The 21,899-nt window shown below is 41.8% G+C and overlaps 1 protein-coding gene across 2 annotated transcripts in view; it reads right to left on the bottom strand.

The window, feature by feature from the left end:
* NUB1 (negative regulator of ubiquitin like proteins 1) overlaps positions 1-21,899 on the bottom strand; it is a 113,473-nt gene that overhangs the window by 78,510 nt on the left and 13,064 nt on the right. Inside the window, exons 2-5 of one of the 2 annotated variants that reach the window (XM_030198193.1) lie at positions 19,620-19,813; positions 13,364-13,481; positions 9,518-9,685; positions 1,800-1,858 (exon numbers count right to left, since the gene is read on the bottom strand). In XM_030198193.1, the coding sequence (XP_030054053.1) occupies positions 1,800-1,858; positions 9,518-9,685; positions 13,364-13,480 (344 nt within the window). In that variant the 5' untranslated portion in view covers position 13,481; positions 19,620-19,813. Of the gene's footprint in view, positions 1-1,799; positions 1,859-9,517; positions 9,686-13,363; positions 13,482-16,038; positions 16,107-19,619; positions 19,814-21,899 lie in introns of those variants that run through there. The other variant, XM_030198202.1, reaches the window with a different exon arrangement.

Raw genomic sequence — 21,899 nt, 5'->3', positions numbered from 1 at the left:
GTTAAAGGGGTGTTAGAGGGTCGTTAAGGTTTTGTGCATCTGGCCCTCAGTGCTGTAAGCAGTGCTAATTTACAGGTTAGCTGCTTGCCATAGCAGGGGGCAGGAAAGTTGTACAGAATTAGATTATGGGTATGGATACCACTTGCAGTTAACACATGGTAAATTACTCAGCACTGCTGCAGATAGCGCAGATGCACTCACTGTGTCTCACCGTGTCCTCAAGAAAAGGTGTTAAGTGCAGAGAGGAATTATCCTCTCTGATTAGCATTCCCACTGTCCACCCAATCCTGGATCAGCATCAAGACCTCCCTTGAAGCACAGCACCCTTATTTGGCAGTTTGACCACTGGAAGTAGTACCATGAGAATAAATACTGAGGGTCAGAGTCACCATTTTGAACTGATGATGGTGACAAGATTAGTCAAAATGAACCAGTGGGGATACTTAACTGTCAGACAAATTCTCAGCTGTACAGTGCCGAACCAAGGGGGGCAGGGGGGGGGGCGGTCCGCCCCGGGTGCACACCGCTGGGAGGGTGCCGTGGCGCGCGCCTGTTGCCCAGTCTCAGTCCGAGAAAGTTCGCAATTCGCATGTGTTCACTGCTCCCTCTGAGTCTGCCCCAGAACAGGTTACTTCCTGTTCCGGGGCAGACTCAGAGGGAGCAGTGAACACATGCAAATTGCAAACTTTCTCGGAGACAGGGCAACAGGCGCACGCCGCAGCACCCCCCTCCCCCAGCGGCGTGCACCCGGGGGGGGGGGGGGTCACGCTGCACCCGGGGGGGAGCATCGGCGATCCGCCCCGGGTGTCAGCTAGGGTCGGAACGCCACTGCAGCTGTATCTAATGTTTTATTCTTTTTCAAACTCAGTTTCGAACAGCATAAAAATTGTTCATGAAGTCTTTAAATTCACTAGTTTCAATACATATTCTGAACTTTTTTTTCACACGTCTCACTTCTCTATAAAATGCTTCAAGGTAAAAGTTCTTCTTCAAATTTATTTTCACATTTTGCAGAGCGTCTCTTTGCACCACAGCATTAGCAACTCTTATCTAATACTAAATGGGGATATTTTTATAGATTTACTCGCAGAAAAGGCCTTTTGTAAAACTGCATGGCTGTTTACGCATGTATAATTACATGTGCCTAAAAGATCACGCATATTTACAGTACAGTAATACCTCGGTTTTCGTTGACTTCGGTTATCGCTGGTTTCGGGTATTTTTTACGTGAAAAATTTGTCTCAGATCTCGTCGGCGTGCCCACATGACCTCGCTGCTATTTTTGCGAAAACAAAGGACGGCCCATGCGTTCTTCTGCTTAGTAATTCATAAGGAAATAATTGCCTCGGTTTTTGTCAGTTTCGGATTTCGCCGATTCTTTTGGGATGGATTATCGATGAAAACTGAGGTATCACTATATATACACACAGGCATTGAGTCTCGGTAGAGTGGAAGTAGCATTTCAATACCAGCATGTATTTAAAATACATGGCTAAGAGGGTAGACTATGCATACATTTACACCAGCTGTGGAAGAAGTGTAAATATGTGGATCTACATTTGCACAATATTGTGGCTGGTTCTGGAAGCCAATCTTATAAAAAGCACATTGGCTCCTATGTGGTAGTTGTAAAATACAGTTATAATAGATGCCTTTTTGAAACGTAGATGTAAGCATCCTCTTAAAAAAATACTCCCCCCCTACCCAATACAGAAAGAGCGGCACAAAACAGTATCATACGTTTATAAAGTAAAGATACTTCCAAATAAAACATCAAATAAGATGCAAAATATACTTACAGGGATCGCAGCTCTTTGCCACTGATGTTCAATTTGGTTTCCACTCTGTTCTTTTTTTGCTATTATAAATGAAAAAAAAAAGGATCAACAATCTAATACTTGTTAGTGAAATAGTATAACTGACAATGCCATCTGTATACCAATTACACAAGTACATAAGTGCTGCCATACTGGGACAGACCAAACGTCCATCAAGCCCAGCATCCTGTTTCCAACAGTAGACAAAATGCAGGTTACAAATACCTGGCAAGATCCCAAAACAGTACAATACATTTTATGCTCTTTATCCTAGAAATAAGCAGTGGATTTTCTCCAAGTTCATCTTAATAATGGTTTATGGATTTTTCTTTTAGGAAGTTATCCAAACCTTTTTTAAACCCTGTAAGCCAATTGCTTTTACTACAATTCTCTGGCAACGAATTCCAGAGTTTAATTACACATTGAGTGAAGAAATATTTTCTCCGATTTGTTTTAAATTTACTACTTTGTAGCTTCATTGCGTGCCCCCCCAGTCCTAGTATTTTTGGAAAGAGAAAACAAGCAATTCACGTCTATCCGTTCCACTCCACTCATTATTTTATAAACCTCTAACATATCTCCCCCTCAGCCATCTTTTCTGCAAGCTTAAGAGCCCTAGCCGCTTTAGCCTTTTTTCATAGGGAAGTCGTCCCACCCCTTCATCATTTTTCGTCAACCTTCTCTGTAAATAAGTACATAAGTATTGCCACAGTGGGACAGACCGAAGGTCCATCAAGCCCAGCATCCTCTTTCCAACACTCGCCAATCCAGGTCACAAATACCTGGCAAGATCCCAGAACAGTGCAATACATTTTATGCTGCTTTTCTAACTCTACTATATCTTTTTAAAGATGCGGTGACCAGAATTGCACACAGTATTCAAGGTGTGGTCGCACCATGGAGCGCTAAACAGGCATTATAATGTCCTCATTTTTGTTTTCCATTTCTTTCCTAATAATACCTAACATTCTATTTGCTTTCTTAGCCGCCGGTGGACACTGAGCAGAGGATTTCAATGTATCATCAATGATGACACCTAGATCCCTTTCCTGGTCGGTGACTCCTAATGTGGAACCTTGCATCACGTAACTATACTTCGGGTTCCTCTTTCCCACATGCATCACTTTGCACTTGCTCACATGAAATGTCATCAGCCATTGGGATGCCCAGTTTTCCAGTCTTGTAAGGTCCTCTTGTAATTTTTCACAATCCTCTTGCGATTTAACGACTTTGAATAACTTTGTGTCGGTGGCAAATTTAATTACCTAACTAGTTACTTCCATCTATAGATCATTTATAAATATGTAAAAAGCAGAAGTCCCAGCACAGACCCCTGGGGAATCCCACTATCTACCCTTCTCCATTGAGAATACTGACCTTTTAACCCTACTCTGTTTTCTATCCTTTAACCAGTTTTAATCAACAATAGAACACTACCTCCTATACCATGACTCTCCAATTTCCTCTGGAGTCTTTTTTTTCTGTTATTTCTTTACATGTTCATATTTTCAATCTGCTTCTCTAACCACTTTAATACTGGATTTATCAGACTAAGATGCACTGGTGTTGAAATAGAAGATTTAAGGAAAATATTTTTAGTAAATATTAATAGAAATGTTAAGTAGTAGTAAATACAGTTGCACATTTACTTACAACAAAACAATAATGTAGTATGGCATCCTGAAGTGTTCTTACTCATTACAGCAGAGCTGCCATGTTGCCCAGTTTCAGAAGGGAGATATGTCGGCCAGTCCTTTTTCTGAACTTGCATCCCAATTCAGTGTGCCATTTGTAATCCCAGGTTTTATCCACCGAAAACAGTGCTGCAGGTCTCATAATGCATCAAGCCAGGGCTGTCAGACCTCAAATCTCCCTCCTGGAACTGGGGATACTTGACAGCTTTGCTGCAGTTACGACATACACTATAGCATGCCTTCAAACAGTGCATCATCCTCACTGTTGACATTAGTAAGAGCATTACTAATAAATATTTCTTAAACAGTTTCGGAAAAACAGTATACACAAATAGCAAACAAAGAAAAAAAGATGGACTTGGGGAAAATCCACTGGTTATTTCTAGGATAAGCAGCATAAAATGTATTGTACTGTTTTGGGATCTAGCCAGGTACTTGTAACTTGGATTGGCCTCTGTTGGAGACAAGATGCTGGGCATGATGGACATTTGGTCTGTCCCAGTATGGCAACGTTTATGTTCTGTTCCTTAGAGCTTACAGTCTACTTTGATTACATTTGTAGTTTGCTGAAAGGCCTCCCACAACTGACTAGAACAGCAGCAGGTGGGCAACAGACAGTAGACAACAGGCACTAAGGCGTATCTACCATGCTCGGAAAGGGACCTCAGTCCAAATTGTCTAAAAAAACATAACAGGAATTATAGCAACATTCCAAAGCACTGTTGAGTAGAACAATGCTATAAAGACACATAAAAGATAAAAAGTTCCTGTTCCTTAAAGAGTACAATCTACTCTGACTTCTTTATAATTTTGGGGACTATGATCATACAAGGAAAGAAGGGTGGGCCGGTGAGACTACCAGCGGCATGTGTGGAGGATGAGAGAGGTCATTCCAGGTGTATGCCTACGACCTCCTGTAGTCTACTAAACAAGCTAAAGAGAATTTTTTTCAAGACGACAGCAGGACCAGCTTCTGGTGCAACTGTGAAACAGCAGGTGTCAGATCCCATATCTGCAAACAGACAAAAGAGGGCAGAGATGGTGCAGTGGGGAGGAACAGGAGAGAAGTAGCAGGTAAAGGCAACAGAAAAGAGCAGAACAGAGCAACAGGCACACTCTCTTCTCTACTGAGAAGTATATGCAGCTGACCTCAACAGATGCAGGATCTGATTAATCCTCATAGGCAAGATTTGATTCAGAATCATTGGATACTGAACGTTTACGAAGTGAAGAGGGTCTTGAGGACCTTATTATTAGTGTGATAAGTGGTAAGGAGGTAGAAAATACTGGCATTGCCAGGTCCAAGAGCACCTCACAGGTAGGAAGTGGTAAGGATGCCTTTCATCCTCTCCTCTGCCCTCAGCCCAAGGTCCAAAAGCAGTAACAGCGGAAGCTCCCCACCCCACTCCAAGAAGTAGCATGAAGTCTTGTAAAACCTCAGAGGTGTGGAGGCATTTTAAAATGCTTGAGGATCCATGGAATACAGAATGCAGTAACTGTAGGAAGGACATTAGTAGAGAGAAGCTGGTGGGTTATCTTACTAATAGTAACATACAGCAACATTTGCAGAAACAGCACCCTTTTCAGCTCAATAAAAAGGAGGGCACTGATCCTAGGCTGGAGACTAGATCACTAAAAACCAACCTCTTCAAAACGGCCTACCCCAATGACCCAACGTAAACCTCTTCACCCAGCAGCACAGCATGACTATAATCGTACTAGACACCACGCAATCTTCATCCCTTCTGACCCTCACTTATACCTCATACGATCACTATACAACCTTGTATTTGTTATCAACCGACTGGGCAAACGCCTTTGATGGTACTATGTAAGCCACATTGAGCCTGCAAATAGGTGGGAAAATGTGGGGTACAAATGCAACAAATAATAATAATAATAATCCGACAGTGGAAACAGCAGCAGTGGGACAACTGCAGAAAAAAGGCTGATATGACAGAAGAAATAAGTAATGTTGTAGGGAGAGAACTGAGCTTCCTGCTTCTTTTGTGACAGATGATGGGATGAACTTGGTTGAGGCAGCAGAAGGGGGGCTTTTATGATATCAGATACTTTGCAGACTTGCTGCACCTGGTTGTCAGGCACTCCCTAGGATTGGAGAGCAATGGAAGCGATAGTCTGGTCCTGAAGCTTCAGATTGAGAAGTGCAGACAAATAGTAGGGTACTTTCACTGTAGTGTGAAGGGTGGGCAGGAGCTTCAAGAGAAACATGAAGCAGTAAGAACACGTCTATACATATCTGATCATTCAGGATGTCAACACCAGGTGGAATTTCACTTACCTGAGGCTGGAGAGGTCAGTGGAGCAATGGACAGCCCTGCATGAAATGCCATTGGACACAGATTATAATTAAAAGCCCCCTTGGCACCAGGATTGGATAAATATAATTCAGGTCATTGAAGTCCTGAGTCCCTTCAAGGAGACCATGTAAGAAATAAGTTTCAGCTCTCAGCCTTCTCATTCTAACAGTGATGAAATTCTACAGACGAAGTTAGTAAGTGTTCAGCAGTAACAAGAATTCACTATAGAGGTTTTGGTGCTGGTGGATTTCTTGCATCCTCAAGGGAAAAAAGGTTTAAACTTCTCACAAAGGAGAATGCTTATATGCTACCTGCAACCCATCGGTAAAAGTAACTATCGCACTGCAGTGCAGTACACACTGACTTACTGGAAGGAGAAGCTGGTTGTCCAGTGGAGGAAAAGGAAATGCAAGGGGCAGAGAGGCAGTGGTGATGCAGCAGGGGAAAAGAGTAAGCATACTAGAAAGAAATAGTGGTAGCATGAGCAGAACCATTCTCTCCCCAACCTGTATGTGCCACTGCCCCACGAGTCCAACAATATGAGAACCTTGGTGACAGAAGCCCTAGCTAGTGATAGGCTGCAGAGATACGTCTGTTACATGTCACATTCCCATACAGATTTCAATAACATACTACCTCGGAGAACACATTGAGGCTACGGCTACAGATCCCTTGGCATACTGGGAACACAAGTCAGAAGTCTGGCCTGACCTGGCCAAGTTTACCCAGCATTTCCTGTCCTGCCAGCCAACCACCCTGCCCAGTGAACATACATCTTCCATTGCAGGGATATTGTGGGTCCCCAACATTTATGGTTAGTACCAGATTTGGTGGGAAAGCTAATGTTTCTAAAGACAAATCTCCTCTGGCTTGTTTTCCCTCAATTTCCATGTGATTGATACAGGGTGGCATTAACCAACCATGGGGCCCTGGGCAAACTTTTGTGGATGTCCCTGTTCCCCTTTTGGTCCAGCAGAGCAGCTTATCTTGCTTCCTGGGTATAAAAAGTGCCATAAAGATGCCTTTGTTGGCATAGATGGACCCACTCCTAAGAAACAGGAAGTAATGTCAAAAGGGATGGAATCAGCCATTTTGTGCCTTTGACATTTTTTATCCCGGGAAAGCAGCTGCATCAGGGAGGGTAAAGGAGCTTAGAAGTCCTAGAGGGGCATTTCAATATGATGTCCAAGTCTGACTTTGGACAATTTGCTCAAAACGTCCAGAATCCAAATAGCAAATATAGTCATTTTCAAAACAGCAAAACTCCAGACCGCCCAAAATACAGCAGCCAGGCTGATATTCAGCAAAACAAGCTTCAAAAGTGCCAAACCCCTCAGAGAAAAGTTGCATTGGCTCCCAATCAAAGAACAGATCATCTTCAAAATCTACACCTTAGTCCACAAAATCACGTACGGCGTAGTCCCAGGATAATGACAGACCTTACAGACTTACCAATAAGAAACAAAGTCAGATCATCAAGATCCTACCTAAACCTACACTACCCAAATTGCAAAGGACTGAAATACAAAACAACTTATGCAGCCGGCTTCTCCTACATAAGCGCATAACTATGGAATGGGCTCTCAAAAGCTGTGAAAACAATCCAGGACCACTTGAACTTCAGGAAATCACTAAAAACCAACCTCTTCAAAAAGGCCTACCCCAAAGACCCCACGTAACCCTCTTCACCTACGAACACAGCATGACTATGATCGCATAGGACAACACGCAATCTTCATCCATTTCGACCCTCCACTTATACCTCATACGATCACTATACAACTTTGTATTTGTTATCCACCGACTAGGCAAACGCCTTTGATGGTACTATGTAAGCCACATTAAGCCTGCAAATAGGTGGGAAAATGTGGGGTACAAATGCAACAAATAAATAAAAATAAATCTTTTTTTTTAAATGGCCACTTGACAGATGTTTTTGTGCTCTGTGCGTTTATCTTTTTGGTCCATTTAAAAAAAAAAAAAAAACTTGCCCCCAAGTGAAAAACGCACAAAATCAAGCCATTGGGATGTAGGCGGAGCCAGCATTCTTAGTAAACTGGCCACACAGATATCCAAGAAGATCACTCGAGGGGCACTGCAGTGGACTTCACCTAAAAGCTCCAAGATACACATCTCACCATTGCTTCCTTATATTGTATAGTAAGTCCTCCAAACCCCACCAAAAATCTGTGCCCAAGTGCACACCACTACAAAGCCCTTATGGCTGCAGGTGTCACCTATATGTGGGTACAGTAGGTTTTTGTTAGGTTTTAGATGGCTCACACTTTCCACCAGAAGCGTAACAGAGTGGATTATAGGCCTGCGTCCCCTTCTCCACAGACTACTCCAGGGACCTGCTTGCTGCTCTAATAGGACTGGCTATAACATCTGAGGCTGTCATAGAGGCTGGTATGTACTGTTTCTTTTACATCTATTTGGGGTTTCGGAGGGGCGTCAGTGACCACTGTGGGAGTAAGAGGGGCGGGTCATTCCTTTCATCCTCTTTCATTTGGTCATTTAGGGCACTTTTTTTGTGGCTTAGTTGTTGTTAAAACAGGTCTAGCTCAAAACGTCTTAGATTTAGTCCTAGACTTATCATGAGCCCATTGAGATCTGGACGCACTGCAGACAAACGTCTGGAAATGGGTTTTGAAAATACCAATTTGGATGTTTTGGAGAGAAAAACGTCCAAACGCTGCTTTATGCCACTTTTTAGACGTTTTTTTCATTCAAAAATGAGCCCCATAGCAACAAGTGTCACAGGTAGAGAGAGATATTGGCCTGGGTTCCCCTCTGTATAGTCCACTGTACTAACCACTATACTATGCCAGGGACCTGCTTTCTGCTCTAACAGAACTGGCTATAACATCCGAAGTGGTCAGAGAGGCTGGTAAGTACTATTTTTATTCACATCGTTGGGGGGTGTGGGGGGGGGGCAGTGACCACTGGGGGAGTGGTCATCTGGTCATTTAAGGCAGTGTTTCCCAAGTCCAGTCCTAGAGTACCCCTTGCCAGTCACGTTTTCAGGATATCCACAATGAATATGCATGAAACAAATTTGCATATAATAGATACAGTATATGCAAATCAAGTTCATGCATATTCACTGTGAATATCGTGAAAACTTGACTGCAAAGGGTACTCTAGGACTGCACTTGGGAAACACGAATTTGGGACACCTTTTTGTGCTGTATTTGTTCTAAAAACAGGTCAAGATCAAAACGTTGAAGTTTTAGCCCTAGATGTTTTCGTTTTGTTCCATTATGGCTATAAAACATCCAAGTATTACAAGCACCCTAAGCTCACCCTACTCCCACCCCTGAAATGCCCCTGATATGCCCCCTTGTGATTTGGACACACAGCAGACAAATTGCCTAGATAAACGTCTGCAAAATAGGTTTTGAAAATACCGATTTGGACATTTTGTGAAGAAATACGTTCAAATGCTGCTTTATGAGACTTTTTGGATGATTTTTTGAAAATGAGCTCTATAATATCTTCTGAAATTAAAGGTTTTTGACAAAAGATTTGCGATAAGGTAGAAAAAGTTACCAATGGTGTTAAGTATTACTGCACAGGAGATAACTAGCTTGAAAGTAGCCTTCAGGGAGGGAGACACCGCCCCTTTACATGACACCTGTATAAATAAGTAAACTTGAGTTTCTATTTGTATTCATATGTTTACCTTTTTCAGATGGGCAGGTAAATGAATATCAAGTGTTGCAATTCCTGTCGCTTTGAAAGTTTCATTTCCTTTACCACGCTGAATTGCTTTACATCGGATTTCTTCCAGTGCACTTTCTATATCAGCTGGGTTGCAATTCATAATGGAAGAATATCTTTGAGAGAGCTCCTGCAAAACAAAGATAACCCTTGAATACACAAAACACTGAAAAACAGCAATGACACATTGACTGGCAACATATTTTTGCAGCGAGATTACAGTACCATCACATGATTCAATGTAGCAAATGCCCACTACAAGACCCTTCCACTCAAACTCAAGACACAGAACTTCCAGTATGAACATGTTAGCAGATTTTGATGAATAAAAACCCTTGCATCCTACGTTTAAAAAAAAATCCCCCCTCCGAAGGGACACCACCTTGCAAGTGGTGGAGGGGCTTCCGTGTTTCAATGACTCAGAGGGCTATGCTGTAGGGTTACCAATATCAGACAGGCCTCTGAGGAGAAGCCAGACAAAGAGTGTCCCAACCTGCAGGATCCAAGATGGCATTGAGTTCCCGTTTTACACCAGAATGCCTGAAGAAGAAGGCGCGCTCCCCAGAGAATGGGGAAGAGAAAAGGCAAAGCCGTGGTGCTGTCCTCCTCGAACACGGCTGGGGTTCCCACCACTTCTCAGTCTATTTTGGAGAGATTCGGGGTCATAACGTCGGAGATATCGGTTCTTGCTTCGGGGAACAGCAAGGCTTTATTGCCGAATCTCAGTGGAGGGAGTGACTTTGAGTCCCCCTGTTGGCACGACCCCTCCAAGACCCGGAAATAGTAATGCTTCGCTATGGAGGTCAATAATGGAAACGCCCAAAGTGGGTTAGAATTTTCATGTGACCAGAGGAGGTCCTGGCGCAGCATCGACTCCGGATAATAAACCAACTGGGGGATTGGAGAGTGAGGTCTTCCCCCCGAAGATATCTGGAGTGGTTTCTGTGGAGAAATTGGACTTTGTGAAGCCAATAATGTCATAAAGGACATACTATAGGAACTGCAGCAGAATGTGAATAACTGTCTTCTTCAGATGTTTAAAAATTTTCACTATGTGAGTTAAAGAATTTATATTAATACTTATCTAACAAAGTGGAAGTCCAAGATATAAAAAGAGACTTTGATTACGGAATGGCTTCTCTATGAAAATTAGATAATTTGGTAATGAGGAATAGTTATTTTTCTTGTAAAAATTGGAATTTCTGGAGAACCAATTAAGGGAAAATAACTTAAGAATGATAAATTTACCTATAATATCCTATATATTAGCTACTGAATTCTTGAAGAAATATTTCTCTGATACTTTGCTAATACCTTCTGATAGCCACCGTTTGGTGACTAAAATTATATTTCCTTTAAAATCTTCCTTCAGAGAAAAGAGATGTGTTTAACTGACATTTTGGAAAATTCAGAAGTTATAGATAGAGTTATATTATTAGTGACTTTCATCTTTGATTAGATAGGAACAACGTTTTGAAATTGTATTTCCGATATATGGTTGATAGTTTTTGGGTTCAAAGATGAATATATTTCCTGACACATCAAGGGAATCGCAGACTGGGAGGTGTGAAGTCTTGGCTTTTCAGCCAGGAATCATTGCCCCAGGTGGGACCTTCCTAGCACGATTCCCTTGTAAGTGTTTTATTTTCCTTATTACTTATTTGTTTGAACCTAAGAAATTACAGAGTTTGCGGAAACAGATGAAGAATCCTCTGCAGCAACTTCCTTCAGTTACCACTGTACTGGCTGCAATAACCGATTAACCTTCCTCCCTCAGAAAATGTGAAGTGTAAGATTAACCATTTTGAGTTTTTCTTATTTTCTTTAAGATTGTTTTCCTGATCTTGGATCTTCCAATTGTGGACAATTATGTAAATATATATTGTTGAGAGAAAATGTTTTCCTTTTTATATTAATTTCTGTATTTCCTTACATTTATGTGATAAATGTGAATGTAATTAAGTAAAATGATTAAAAAAAAAAATCCCTCTCCCTCACAGTTTGGAGGGAGTGTATATCGTAAACCTCTTTTTAGGATGACCCCCACTTGAATGGCACAATACAGCTCATTCTTCTTCCACTGTGCATAGGCCTCGGTATTCTCCTTCCCAATCCTACACATCACCACCGATGTCAGTGTGCACCTCTGACAGATAAAAGAAACCACCAGCTGGTAGGGGGACATAACCCACTCATCTCTGGATTGATCTGTGAGACGATATGGAAACTGCATTTTTTTGCAAAATGAAAGACTGCCAGAGCTCTGCTCTGTGTGTGTAAGCAGGGACTAAACAAGATGGTATCTGGCCAGGTTTGGTTACTAGACAAAACAGATATGCCTGGCACTGTTTTATTACACAACTAGTAAAAGAGGCCCGTTTCTGAGCAAATGAAACGGGCGCTAGCAAGGTTTTTGTCGCCAACACCCTCCCTTCCTCCCTCCCTGGCCAACCCCTTCGTTGTTCTGCCATTGCTCTGCCCCCAACGTCATGACGTTTGACGTGAGGGCGGGGCCCAGAGCGATTTCCCACCCCCCCGCCTCCCTCCCTGCCAACCCCTTTGTTGTTCTGCCATAGCTCCGCCCTCGAGGGCGGGGCCCGGAGCGACTTTGGTGGCTTCACCACCACGAACCTTCTTGAAGGAAGTCAGGGCTTGGCTTCACTGACGTCAGTGTCCTCAGAACGTTGAGGGTGAGTTTTATTATAGTAGATGTTGGTATCTATAATTCTTTACAGATAAAACATAGTACTATCTTTGATAACGCATGACGACAGAACACAGTGTGCCTGTGTAGACCCATGTCAAAGGGGATAAGCAATACTACTCATGGTTTCCCCTACTGCAAGCAGGGAAACATAGTCCTTTTTTTAAGGAAGCTGAAAGGGGTTATCAAAATATCTCCCTGGATACAATTTAAAAAAAAAAAAAAAACCCAAGACTGGATCAGTCTGCCATCTCTGACATGGAACTGTATAGTCACCTGAGTTATTATTATTATTAGCATTTTTATAGCGCTACCAGACGCACGCAGTGCTGAACACCTGATACAAAGAGACAGTCCCTGCTCAAAAGGGTAAAATTTTGTTTAAGACAACCATGTCATATACTTCTTTAAATGTCACTTTGGATAGTTTCAGGAAATAATGTGTGCAGACATTGTATTTGCAAGCGATGGAGTGAATGCAGACCGGGTCTTGAGTGCCCATGACTCATTAGCTCTCCTGTGAAAATGATGTCTGTAATACTTTACAAAAAGAGGCCTGTAAGAATTGGAATGCTAATGCACATCATCTTTTTTTTGTTGTTTGCTTTTGTTTGTTTTTTTTGTTCCCTTAAAAGCTGTCACAACCTACAACTCACTTGTAGGTTGTGACACTTAAGCACAAGTGGGTTACACCTTTATTTTTTGAAAATCCTATAAAAATTCTTTGGTCAGGAAAGCTGCAAACACTTTTGCTGTTAAGGGACTAAGTACCAGAGAGGGGAATATAAATATAGGGGTATCTTCTTTCTACTGAGAACCACCTTCTGTCTATGACTGATGGAAAGCATCCCTTAAAGATCATGTCTGTGCTGAACTATATAATGGAAGGTATTAATTTCCAGGCAAGGATCAGGAGAAAACTAATAAAAGAAAAACTGAGCACAGAACTTCTAAAAAAAAAATCCTGAGAAAAATCAGGCACATAGTATGAACATATATGCTCTCCTCTTGCAAGGAAATGTATTTATTTACCACCTTTTTGAAGGAATTCACTCAAGGCGGTGTACAGTAAGAATAGATCAAACATGAGCAATAGGCATGTACCTTCAATTCTGGGCCAGCTTCCTTCATTTCATTTGTGTAGGGAGGGTTCCAGAGCTGAATCTTGTTTTCCTTTAAAATATTTCTGAGTTTTGACAAAAGATATGACTCCTCTGCCATCCTGCAAGCAAAGCAAAATAACAGAAATTATCAGTAGGCATTTCACTTCCAGACAGCAGTTGCAGAAGAAAATCTTGTCAGCCTCTGTAAAATGATCTGATTCAAAGAGTGGCAGCAACTAGTCCAGGGGTGGGCAACCTGTGGCCAGACAACAAATTTTATGTGGCCTGCAAGTCACAAGTCCAAAGAAAAATGCCCATCTCAGCCCAGCCACAATTCCCTTCCTCCCCTCCTCCCTCACTCACTGAAAGGCTCACAAGCAGCTCTCTACTCTCCATTCAGGTTCCCAGCCATGTGACTGAAGAAAAGTTCCCGTACCAGCCCACTACCGGGGATTAATTTCATTGTGAAGGAGCTTTGGTCCCACCCCATCTGATGTGTTCCATATACATTGCTTATGCATCAGTGTGGGGCATGACCAGCCAGGCCTTCGCACATGTGATGCCAAAGCTCCCCCACACCGAAGGAACTTTTCCTAGGTCACAAGGAACATGAATGGAGAGAGGATATCTGCTTGCGACCCTTGAGGTGATTGAGGGAAAGAGATACAAGGGGCAATGTTGGGATCGGGGGAGGAGGGGAGATAGAAAGGAATTGCGGATAGGCTGAGATAGGTATTTTTCTCCGGTCCCGTGGGACCAGAACGAAGAAGGGAGATCTGCTTGTGAGTCTTGCAGTGAGTGAGGGAGAGAGATACAAGGGGCGATGTGGGATCAAGGAAGAAGGCGAGATGGAGAGAAGATGGATTGGGGAGGCAGGGAAACATGAGGAGAACTGTGGCACACGGATTGTGGGGCAAGAAAGAAAGAGAGGAATTGCAGTACATGGATTGTGGGGCAGGGAAGAGATCATTCTGGTAATAAAATTATTTTCATTTGGTCATCACATTGAGTTTTGTTGGCAGTGACTTGTATGGCGTATTTATTGGGGAATTCTCAGGGGTGGGGTTTTCACATCCATATAAAAAGCTGACAATTAAAGTTTATTAATGTAAATTAGCCCTGGCAGTAAAGTCCAAGTTAAGTCCATGCATTGAGAAATATATGGATTTTATGGGGGGGGGGGGGGGGGGGATTTTGTGTGTACAGCCCCCTAGGGATAATGCTGTCATTCATGCTGCCCACCCACTAGTCATTACATCATAGGTCTGTGAGCATAAAATGCAGCCAAGCCTTGACATATCAGGGCCAAGGTATGTAAGACTCCTTTTACTAAGCTGTGGTAAGTACTAGAGCATGCTTACCACAGGATACACTGAGGCGTCCCATAGTAAGTTCCAAATGTGGATGCGTAAACCACACACTAAAAAATTTACGTTTTTGTGGAAAGGGGCATGTCAAGAGCGGAGACTGGGTATTTCTGTGCTTACCAGCACACCTGCAATTGCCACATGCTAACTGATTAGCGCAGGAATAATGCATAAGCCCTTACCACCTACAAAATAGGTGGTGGTAAGGACTCGCATCATAATTTTTGATACTGACAACGTTATCACATTGCAATTAATTTGGAAAATGGAAAATTGGTCATTTTCCATCAGTGGTAAAAACAGCCTTAGTGTTCGGGAAAGAACCACCGCATAAGGAAGCACGAAGGCAACGTTCTACCACAGCTTTCTAAACAGACCCCTTAGTGACCAACAGTCAGCTTTCCATATCAAACTAAGCATTTGAAAACATTTAATACCCTCCCTTAAAGTCGACAGCATATTTGTATTCTTATTGTTATTTGTATAGCACAGTAGTGCTTTATATATACATGCAGATGAGAGTCCCTGCTTCCTGAGCTTACAATCTAATGACGACAACAATTAAGATAAACTCTCTCATTGCTTAGACCTGCTTGCTCCTAAATACGATAAAAACTTAACAGCAGAAAAATATTTGCCTGGCTAGCCTTGTAAATAAGAGCTTTAGAGCCCAATTTTAGAAAGGAAATCACCACTAGACAAATATCAAGCACAATTATTAGACATAATGTTACATCAAGCCTTAAGAACCCTTTTCTTTTGTTGGAAAGACCTTACCAAAGTAACGTATTTAACTTGGTGGAATTCTGTGTGTATATTAGCTAAATATGAATATGCTGCGGCTGAAAAATATAACTCACTTGTTAAATACAATAAAATATGGACTTCTTTACTAGATCAACTACATAATAACCTCTCTTAGAGTTGAATTTATGTATGATCATGACTTGTTAAAGCAATAATTCTTGTATAATCTTAGTCTGAACATGTATGCTGATGCTTTGTTATTGTTAATCTGTTATACTGGTTATTTACTTTTATTTTAGCCATTTGTTATTGACTACAAAACACAATAAAAATATTGGAACAAAAAAAAAAAGAAAGGAAATGGAGATGGAACTGAGAAATCCAGGTTTGGATGTGCACAATTCTTACTTCTTTTTACAAAGATTCTGCCAAATGTGAAGCCTCTTGTAAAATACATGTAAGGACGTGCAGGACTGCATGTCCCAGGTTGCTCCACATCCCACAGGAACAGCAATTTTAAAAAACAGAATTGTGTGGGGAAAAAGGAAAAATTAAGTCTTACTTGTTAATTTGCTTTCCTTTAGTCCTACCAGAGAAGTCCAGAACTTGTGGATTATGTCCGTCAACCAGCAGATGGAAAAAGAGAAAGAAAGTAGTTCTTCATGATTTACCCCTAGAACACTCAGGGCCAACGCAGAAAGCTACCACGGGCTGCAGTGCACCCTTAATGAGCACTTTACCTGCTTGTTAATGGACGCAACATGTTAAAAGGGTTTCTGCGCCGAGGTCTACTCCTGTGATAGACATCCGTACACAGCATATTAAAATGCATGCTAAAGAACTGATCAGCTACACGATGTCTACCACAGGAGCTCAATGCCAAAAACCTATTGCCAGGTCTGAGGCTGGAGTACAGCTCCCACGGATAGCACTGGCACCATCTTTCTTCCCTCTGCTCTATAGAAATGTAAAATAAATGCTCCTCTGGCACCCACCCAATGTCCAACATGATTGGCACAGCCCCCTTCTCTTCCCCCCCCCCCCCACTCCACCCATACCTATCTTGAATTAAAATTTAAAAAAAAAATCCCTGGTGGTCTAGTAGACCTTGACCCACCTGCCTGTCCTCGACAGGAAAAAACACTCCCTGGTGTCCCTTTCAGAAGCTCCTCGGACCCCTGTACCTGATGAGTCAGGAGTGATGCTGTAATGGAAAAGTGTGTGCTTGACATTGAGTTCTGCCTAAATATTGATATCATATTTAATGTTTCCTTGAAAGTACATAAGGAAGTAATGATATCATAGTATGCAATGCCATAATGCATTCCTCTGGACCATGTATGTATGCACCTTGATGCAAAATCATTTGTATGCAATACCACAATGTATTCCTCTTTACTATGTATGTAATGTATGTATACAACTAAATGTACTACCATTTGAAATTCTGTACCCGAAAATGGCGATCACCATCACGGCATAATGTAAGCCACATTAAGCCTGCAAACAGGTGGGAAAATGTGGGATACAAATGCTACAAATAAATAAATAAATAGTTTGAAAGTACATAATGAAGTAATGATATCATAGTTAATGTTCTCTTGAAAGTACATAATGAACTCCCATATGGATCTTTAATGCTCTCTTGAAAGTAATGGACTCTCAGGACAGGAATTGATAGTATTATCATATTAAATGAAGTAATTTGTACTAAATGGAATGAAAACATGCTTAGGACTAAGGATGATGTTTTACATGAATCTCTGGAAACCTGGCCAGTTCCTGGGGATGCATTAAGAAACTGTCACTCCTTAGCTACACGTCAGCTTTATTCAATTGAATGAGATCATGTTTATTGGTCAGCATAAATATTGGGAGTTGCCCGCTGACAATCTCTCTGTTTGGCTGCATCGGGACTTCCCAGCCTCTGACAGGAGATGTTGTCAACTGAAGCGGTAATGTATGGTTTATGATTAACTTACTTGCAGGGCTCAGAATGACTCAACCACTGTGAGGCACCTTTAACATTTTAATATGTGCCAAGGAATGATTTATCCCTTCCTCCAAACATCTGCGACCCATGCAGGCACCATCAGGTGAGGGTGACAGAGCTAGCTTTTTTTTTTCTCCTGCAGCCATTTTGACTGGGGAGGGAGGACGAGAATGGCAGCTGAACCCAGGGCATGTGCCCAACTTGCCCCATATCTCCTCTCAGTACTGTGTACTGGGCCACAGAGCAGGAACTACACTGCTAGGGGCCTTAGTCATCACAACTGAAAGATCACTAAATAACTTTCGATTATGTTCACATTTACCACTATCTGTATGCTTCTAGGGTCTTATCTGTCACTATACTTAAAAGATTGCTTCATCATCTCTAAATTCAATAAGCAGTAACAATAGACACATTTTTACTCTCAATTTTGTCCTGCTCCTTTAGGCCAACAGATCAATCAAAACCAAGACTGGGCACTGGCATCATGACCCTTCATATTCAACTACCCTAGGATTTTTACCCTATTTTATTCCCTAACCCCAATGTACCTAGTCTGGTTATTTTGAAGGTAACCCTTAGCTAGGGGCCATGTGCTAGGATTCCTTCCAGAAACCTGCAATCATAGGCCTGAGTCTGTTATCAGCAAGCAATTTCTGCTCAGCACAACTCATTTCCTGTTTGTCCAGTTTATTCATTATCAGTCTTCAGCCTTACTCGGGAAGATTTTCTTCCTCTTCTTCAGCCTTTTTATTATTCTGTATCAAATGTAGTAAATAAAAACCCAAATAAATATCTCCTCATTACTCTACGCTACCATTGTCAAAGAATATAACAGCAGACTAGGGCTATTAGGGCCATCTAATCCACCCCACCTCACAGGCCTCGGATGACCCCCAACTCCCCTTCACTAGAAGAGATCCTCTGTACTTACCCCAAGGTTTCTTGTCTTTAGTTCTGCTCCATTACCCTAACTGAGGGCGTCTTTTACTAAGGAGCGCTCACGTTTTTAGCGCATGTTAAAACTGTGGGCGCGCTAAACGTTAGAGATGCCCATATGAATGCACTGGCATCGCTAATGTTTAGCACGCGCCAAAAACGTAAGCGCGCATTAGTAAAAGACCCCCTTAAATCTTTACACAGCCTTAGCCAGTCCCATTCCATCTCCTCACCCTGGACAATTTAACCACAGGTCCCATTTTATGCAATAACATGAGTTAACACAATAGCATCCATGCAGCCAGATTTAGTGATGTCTGTGGGATCCCCTTTGAGCAACATAAAGAGAGCACAGAACCGAAACAAGGGGATCAGATGAATGTTATTATCTATGTATTTCTGTGTAATTATAAAGAGTTTTGGGATATGATTTTGTACAAGCAGCTCTCCAACCTAAGTTTTAGGTAACACAGGTCAAAAATACAACTAACTTAATAAATAGCACTCTACTGTGTTAACAATAAGTTTCCTTTAGCAGTTTCACTTTCAACAAGCAACGTTCTAAACCTCAGAGCACAAAACAAATCAATGCACTTTTAGAATAAGGAAAAACACTTTTCAATGGAAAACAGTACTTTGTTCATGCACAACTCATTTCCAAGAGAAGTAAAATTTGATTTTGGTTTTCATTTTTTATAATATAAAGAGAAAGAGCAACTAATATTGTATGATAGTACAAAGGGCTTCACAGTCAAATGTACTATTTACTACTCAACAGTGCATTTTCATCAATTATGGGAAGGGGAAAGGGAAATGGGACTTGATATACTGCCCTTCTGTGGTTTTTACAACTACATTCAAACTGGTTTACATGGTATATATGCAGGTAATGGAGGGTTAAATGACTTCCCAGGGTCACAAGGAGCTCCAGTGGGAATTGAACCCTGTTCCCCAGGATCAAAGTCCACTGTAACCACTAGGCTACTCCTCCACTCCCAGCATATCTCTAAACTGTTTCACAAAGAAAACGGGTTTTTGTTTTAATTGCTAGAGATGTCCTGAACCCAAGTTTAACTGCTCTTCTGTTAAATTCACAATAATGTCTGTGAAATTAAACTTTACAGCTACTTTACCATTTTACTAAAATTTGTCTTGTAAGGTAAACTATACAGTACATTATCCCATATAATAAGTCTTTTGACATACTGTACCTGTAGTATCGTTCGTTCAAGGGTGCTATAGCCAGCCTTCTTCAGGTTCTACTTTCACTTTGCACTGCATCACCAACAGTAAACCTCTGGGGGATTTCCTACCGATGATCTAAACCAGCAGTATTGTTTAGCCATTACAAACAGCTATTCAAGTCCAAAGTGCAGTGAAAACCGGTTTGCTGTGGTTTTTTTCCCTGTATGAATATATAATTACTATGTTATGGTCGACATATTAAGCAGATGAACACAGATTCCTTTAAACTCTTTAGATGATACTGCAATGATGTTTGAACATGGCACGTTATGCATGTAAACGTTTATTGAAACTGAAGCACATATGTGTGCACATACACGCATAAACGCCTAAGAACTATTCTGTAATGCAAAGGGGGTATACACAGGATTGAACATGGGCGGGGCTCTCACATAGATACCTTCTGGAATACTAAGAGTTAGAGGCCGGCGAAAACAATCCCAAAATCCAGCTTTTGCCATGCTTTAGTTTCAGCCGAAAATGCGAGTGCACTTTTGGTTGAATTTGAAATTCTCCCTTTCCTCTGCGACCACTATCTACCTAATGTAATCCTACTACTACTTAACATTTCTAGAGCGCTACTAGGGTTACGCAGCGCTGGTCAATTTAACAAAGAGAGACAGTCCCTGCTCAAAGAGCTTACAATCTAATAGACAAGTGAACGGTCGGTCCGATAGGGGCAGTCAAATTGGGGCAGTCTGGATTCACTGAACAGTAAGGGTTAGGTGCCGAACGCAGCATTGAAGAGTTGGGCTTTAAGCAAAGACTTGAAGACGGGCAGACCCACCTCAGGCCTCCCTTTAGAGGCTCTGCCTGAAAAGACTGTCGTGGGAGGTCATGGCATCCATTCTGACTGTAGAGCCAGTATAAGCAGGAGTTACTGGGGGTTGCTCTTTCCCATGCTCAAAATGGCTGTGACGACCTCCAAGACTGCCATGGAAAGTTGCGGCAGCCATTTTGACTGCAAAGCTGGCATGGGCAGGAGTGACTGGGGATTGCTCCTGCCCCAAACAGGCCACTAGACCATCAGGGCTTCTAAAGATAGGCCCAGAGAGGGCTTTTGAGAGTTGGGAGGTAGAGTTTGTGATCCAAAGGTGGGTGGGCGCAGGAGAACTTCCTGTCTGCTGGGGGGAGGGGGGGGGTTGGTATTGGCCTTCACCAAAACAGAGCAGCAAATTTCAGAGGCAGATTTGGTTTCATTGACCTTTACTAAAACTTACGGACGTCTCTACCGGATTTAGATGACTGCAGTTATGCCAGCTCTCTGGGTGTCTTAATGTTTGCCATGCCAATACTGGATTATGCTAGTATTCTGTAACAAAACCTGGGCACCCAGGTGCCATTATACAACAGGCTCTCACTGCCCAGCATCAGGGTGCCTAGAGAGAGATGGGGGGAGGGGCAGTACAGCTAATATTATGCTGAATAGATTATTGACAGAATGGGCAGTATAAGTTATAACTTTACAACCAACCTATATATGCACTGTTTCTTCTGTTATATAATGCCTTGCAGATTATTCTGCACTGAATCTTTATAAAGTTGTACGTAAAAGCTTATGCACCCATGGACAAACTGTAATTTCACTGAATCCCTACATGAACAGAAGCTAACACAACATCTACATGGTACAAAGTTAAAACACAACTTTCTGCAAATTTTAATGCATGGTTACTATTTGCAGGCTTCTAGAAATTCAAAATAACAGTAAATACAGCAGGATCATAGGTTTTAGATACCCTTGCTGTCAGTTTTTGTAACACCTTTGGCAGAAATGACAGCTTCCAAACCTTTCTATTCTTGATATTGATAGTTTTTCACATTCTTTTTCATTCCAAAACCTTCATCCTTTCTTTCCCGTAAGCACATCAGGGTATGTTCCAGATCACTGTCTTGCTGGAATACCCAACCTCTTTTCTTCACTGACTGCAGGACATTAGCTTCCAGGATATGCTGATATTGAGTGGCATCTATTCATCTTTCCACATGCACAATGTTTCCTGAGCCACTGGCTGCCACCCAACCTAAAGTATAATAAATCTACCCCTGTGCTTAACAAGATGTTCTTTTCTGCAATTGTATTTCTCTCATTTGATATACCACCTTTAACAATACTTACAGAAACAAAGCTATTTATATCATAAAAGCTTCACTAATTCTCTCGCAAATTGATTACTACAATGCAATTTAGTTAATTAAAAACTGCAAACAACTGAAAACACATGTGCAGGCATCCCCATTATTGA

The sequence above is a fragment of the Microcaecilia unicolor genome, chromosome 1 (assembly GCF_901765095.1).
Source record: "Microcaecilia unicolor chromosome 1, aMicUni1.1, whole genome shotgun sequence".
Classification (NCBI taxonomy): domain Eukaryota; kingdom Metazoa; phylum Chordata; class Amphibia; order Gymnophiona; family Siphonopidae; genus Microcaecilia; species Microcaecilia unicolor.
This window is presented reverse-complemented; position numbering and strand designations above follow the sequence as displayed.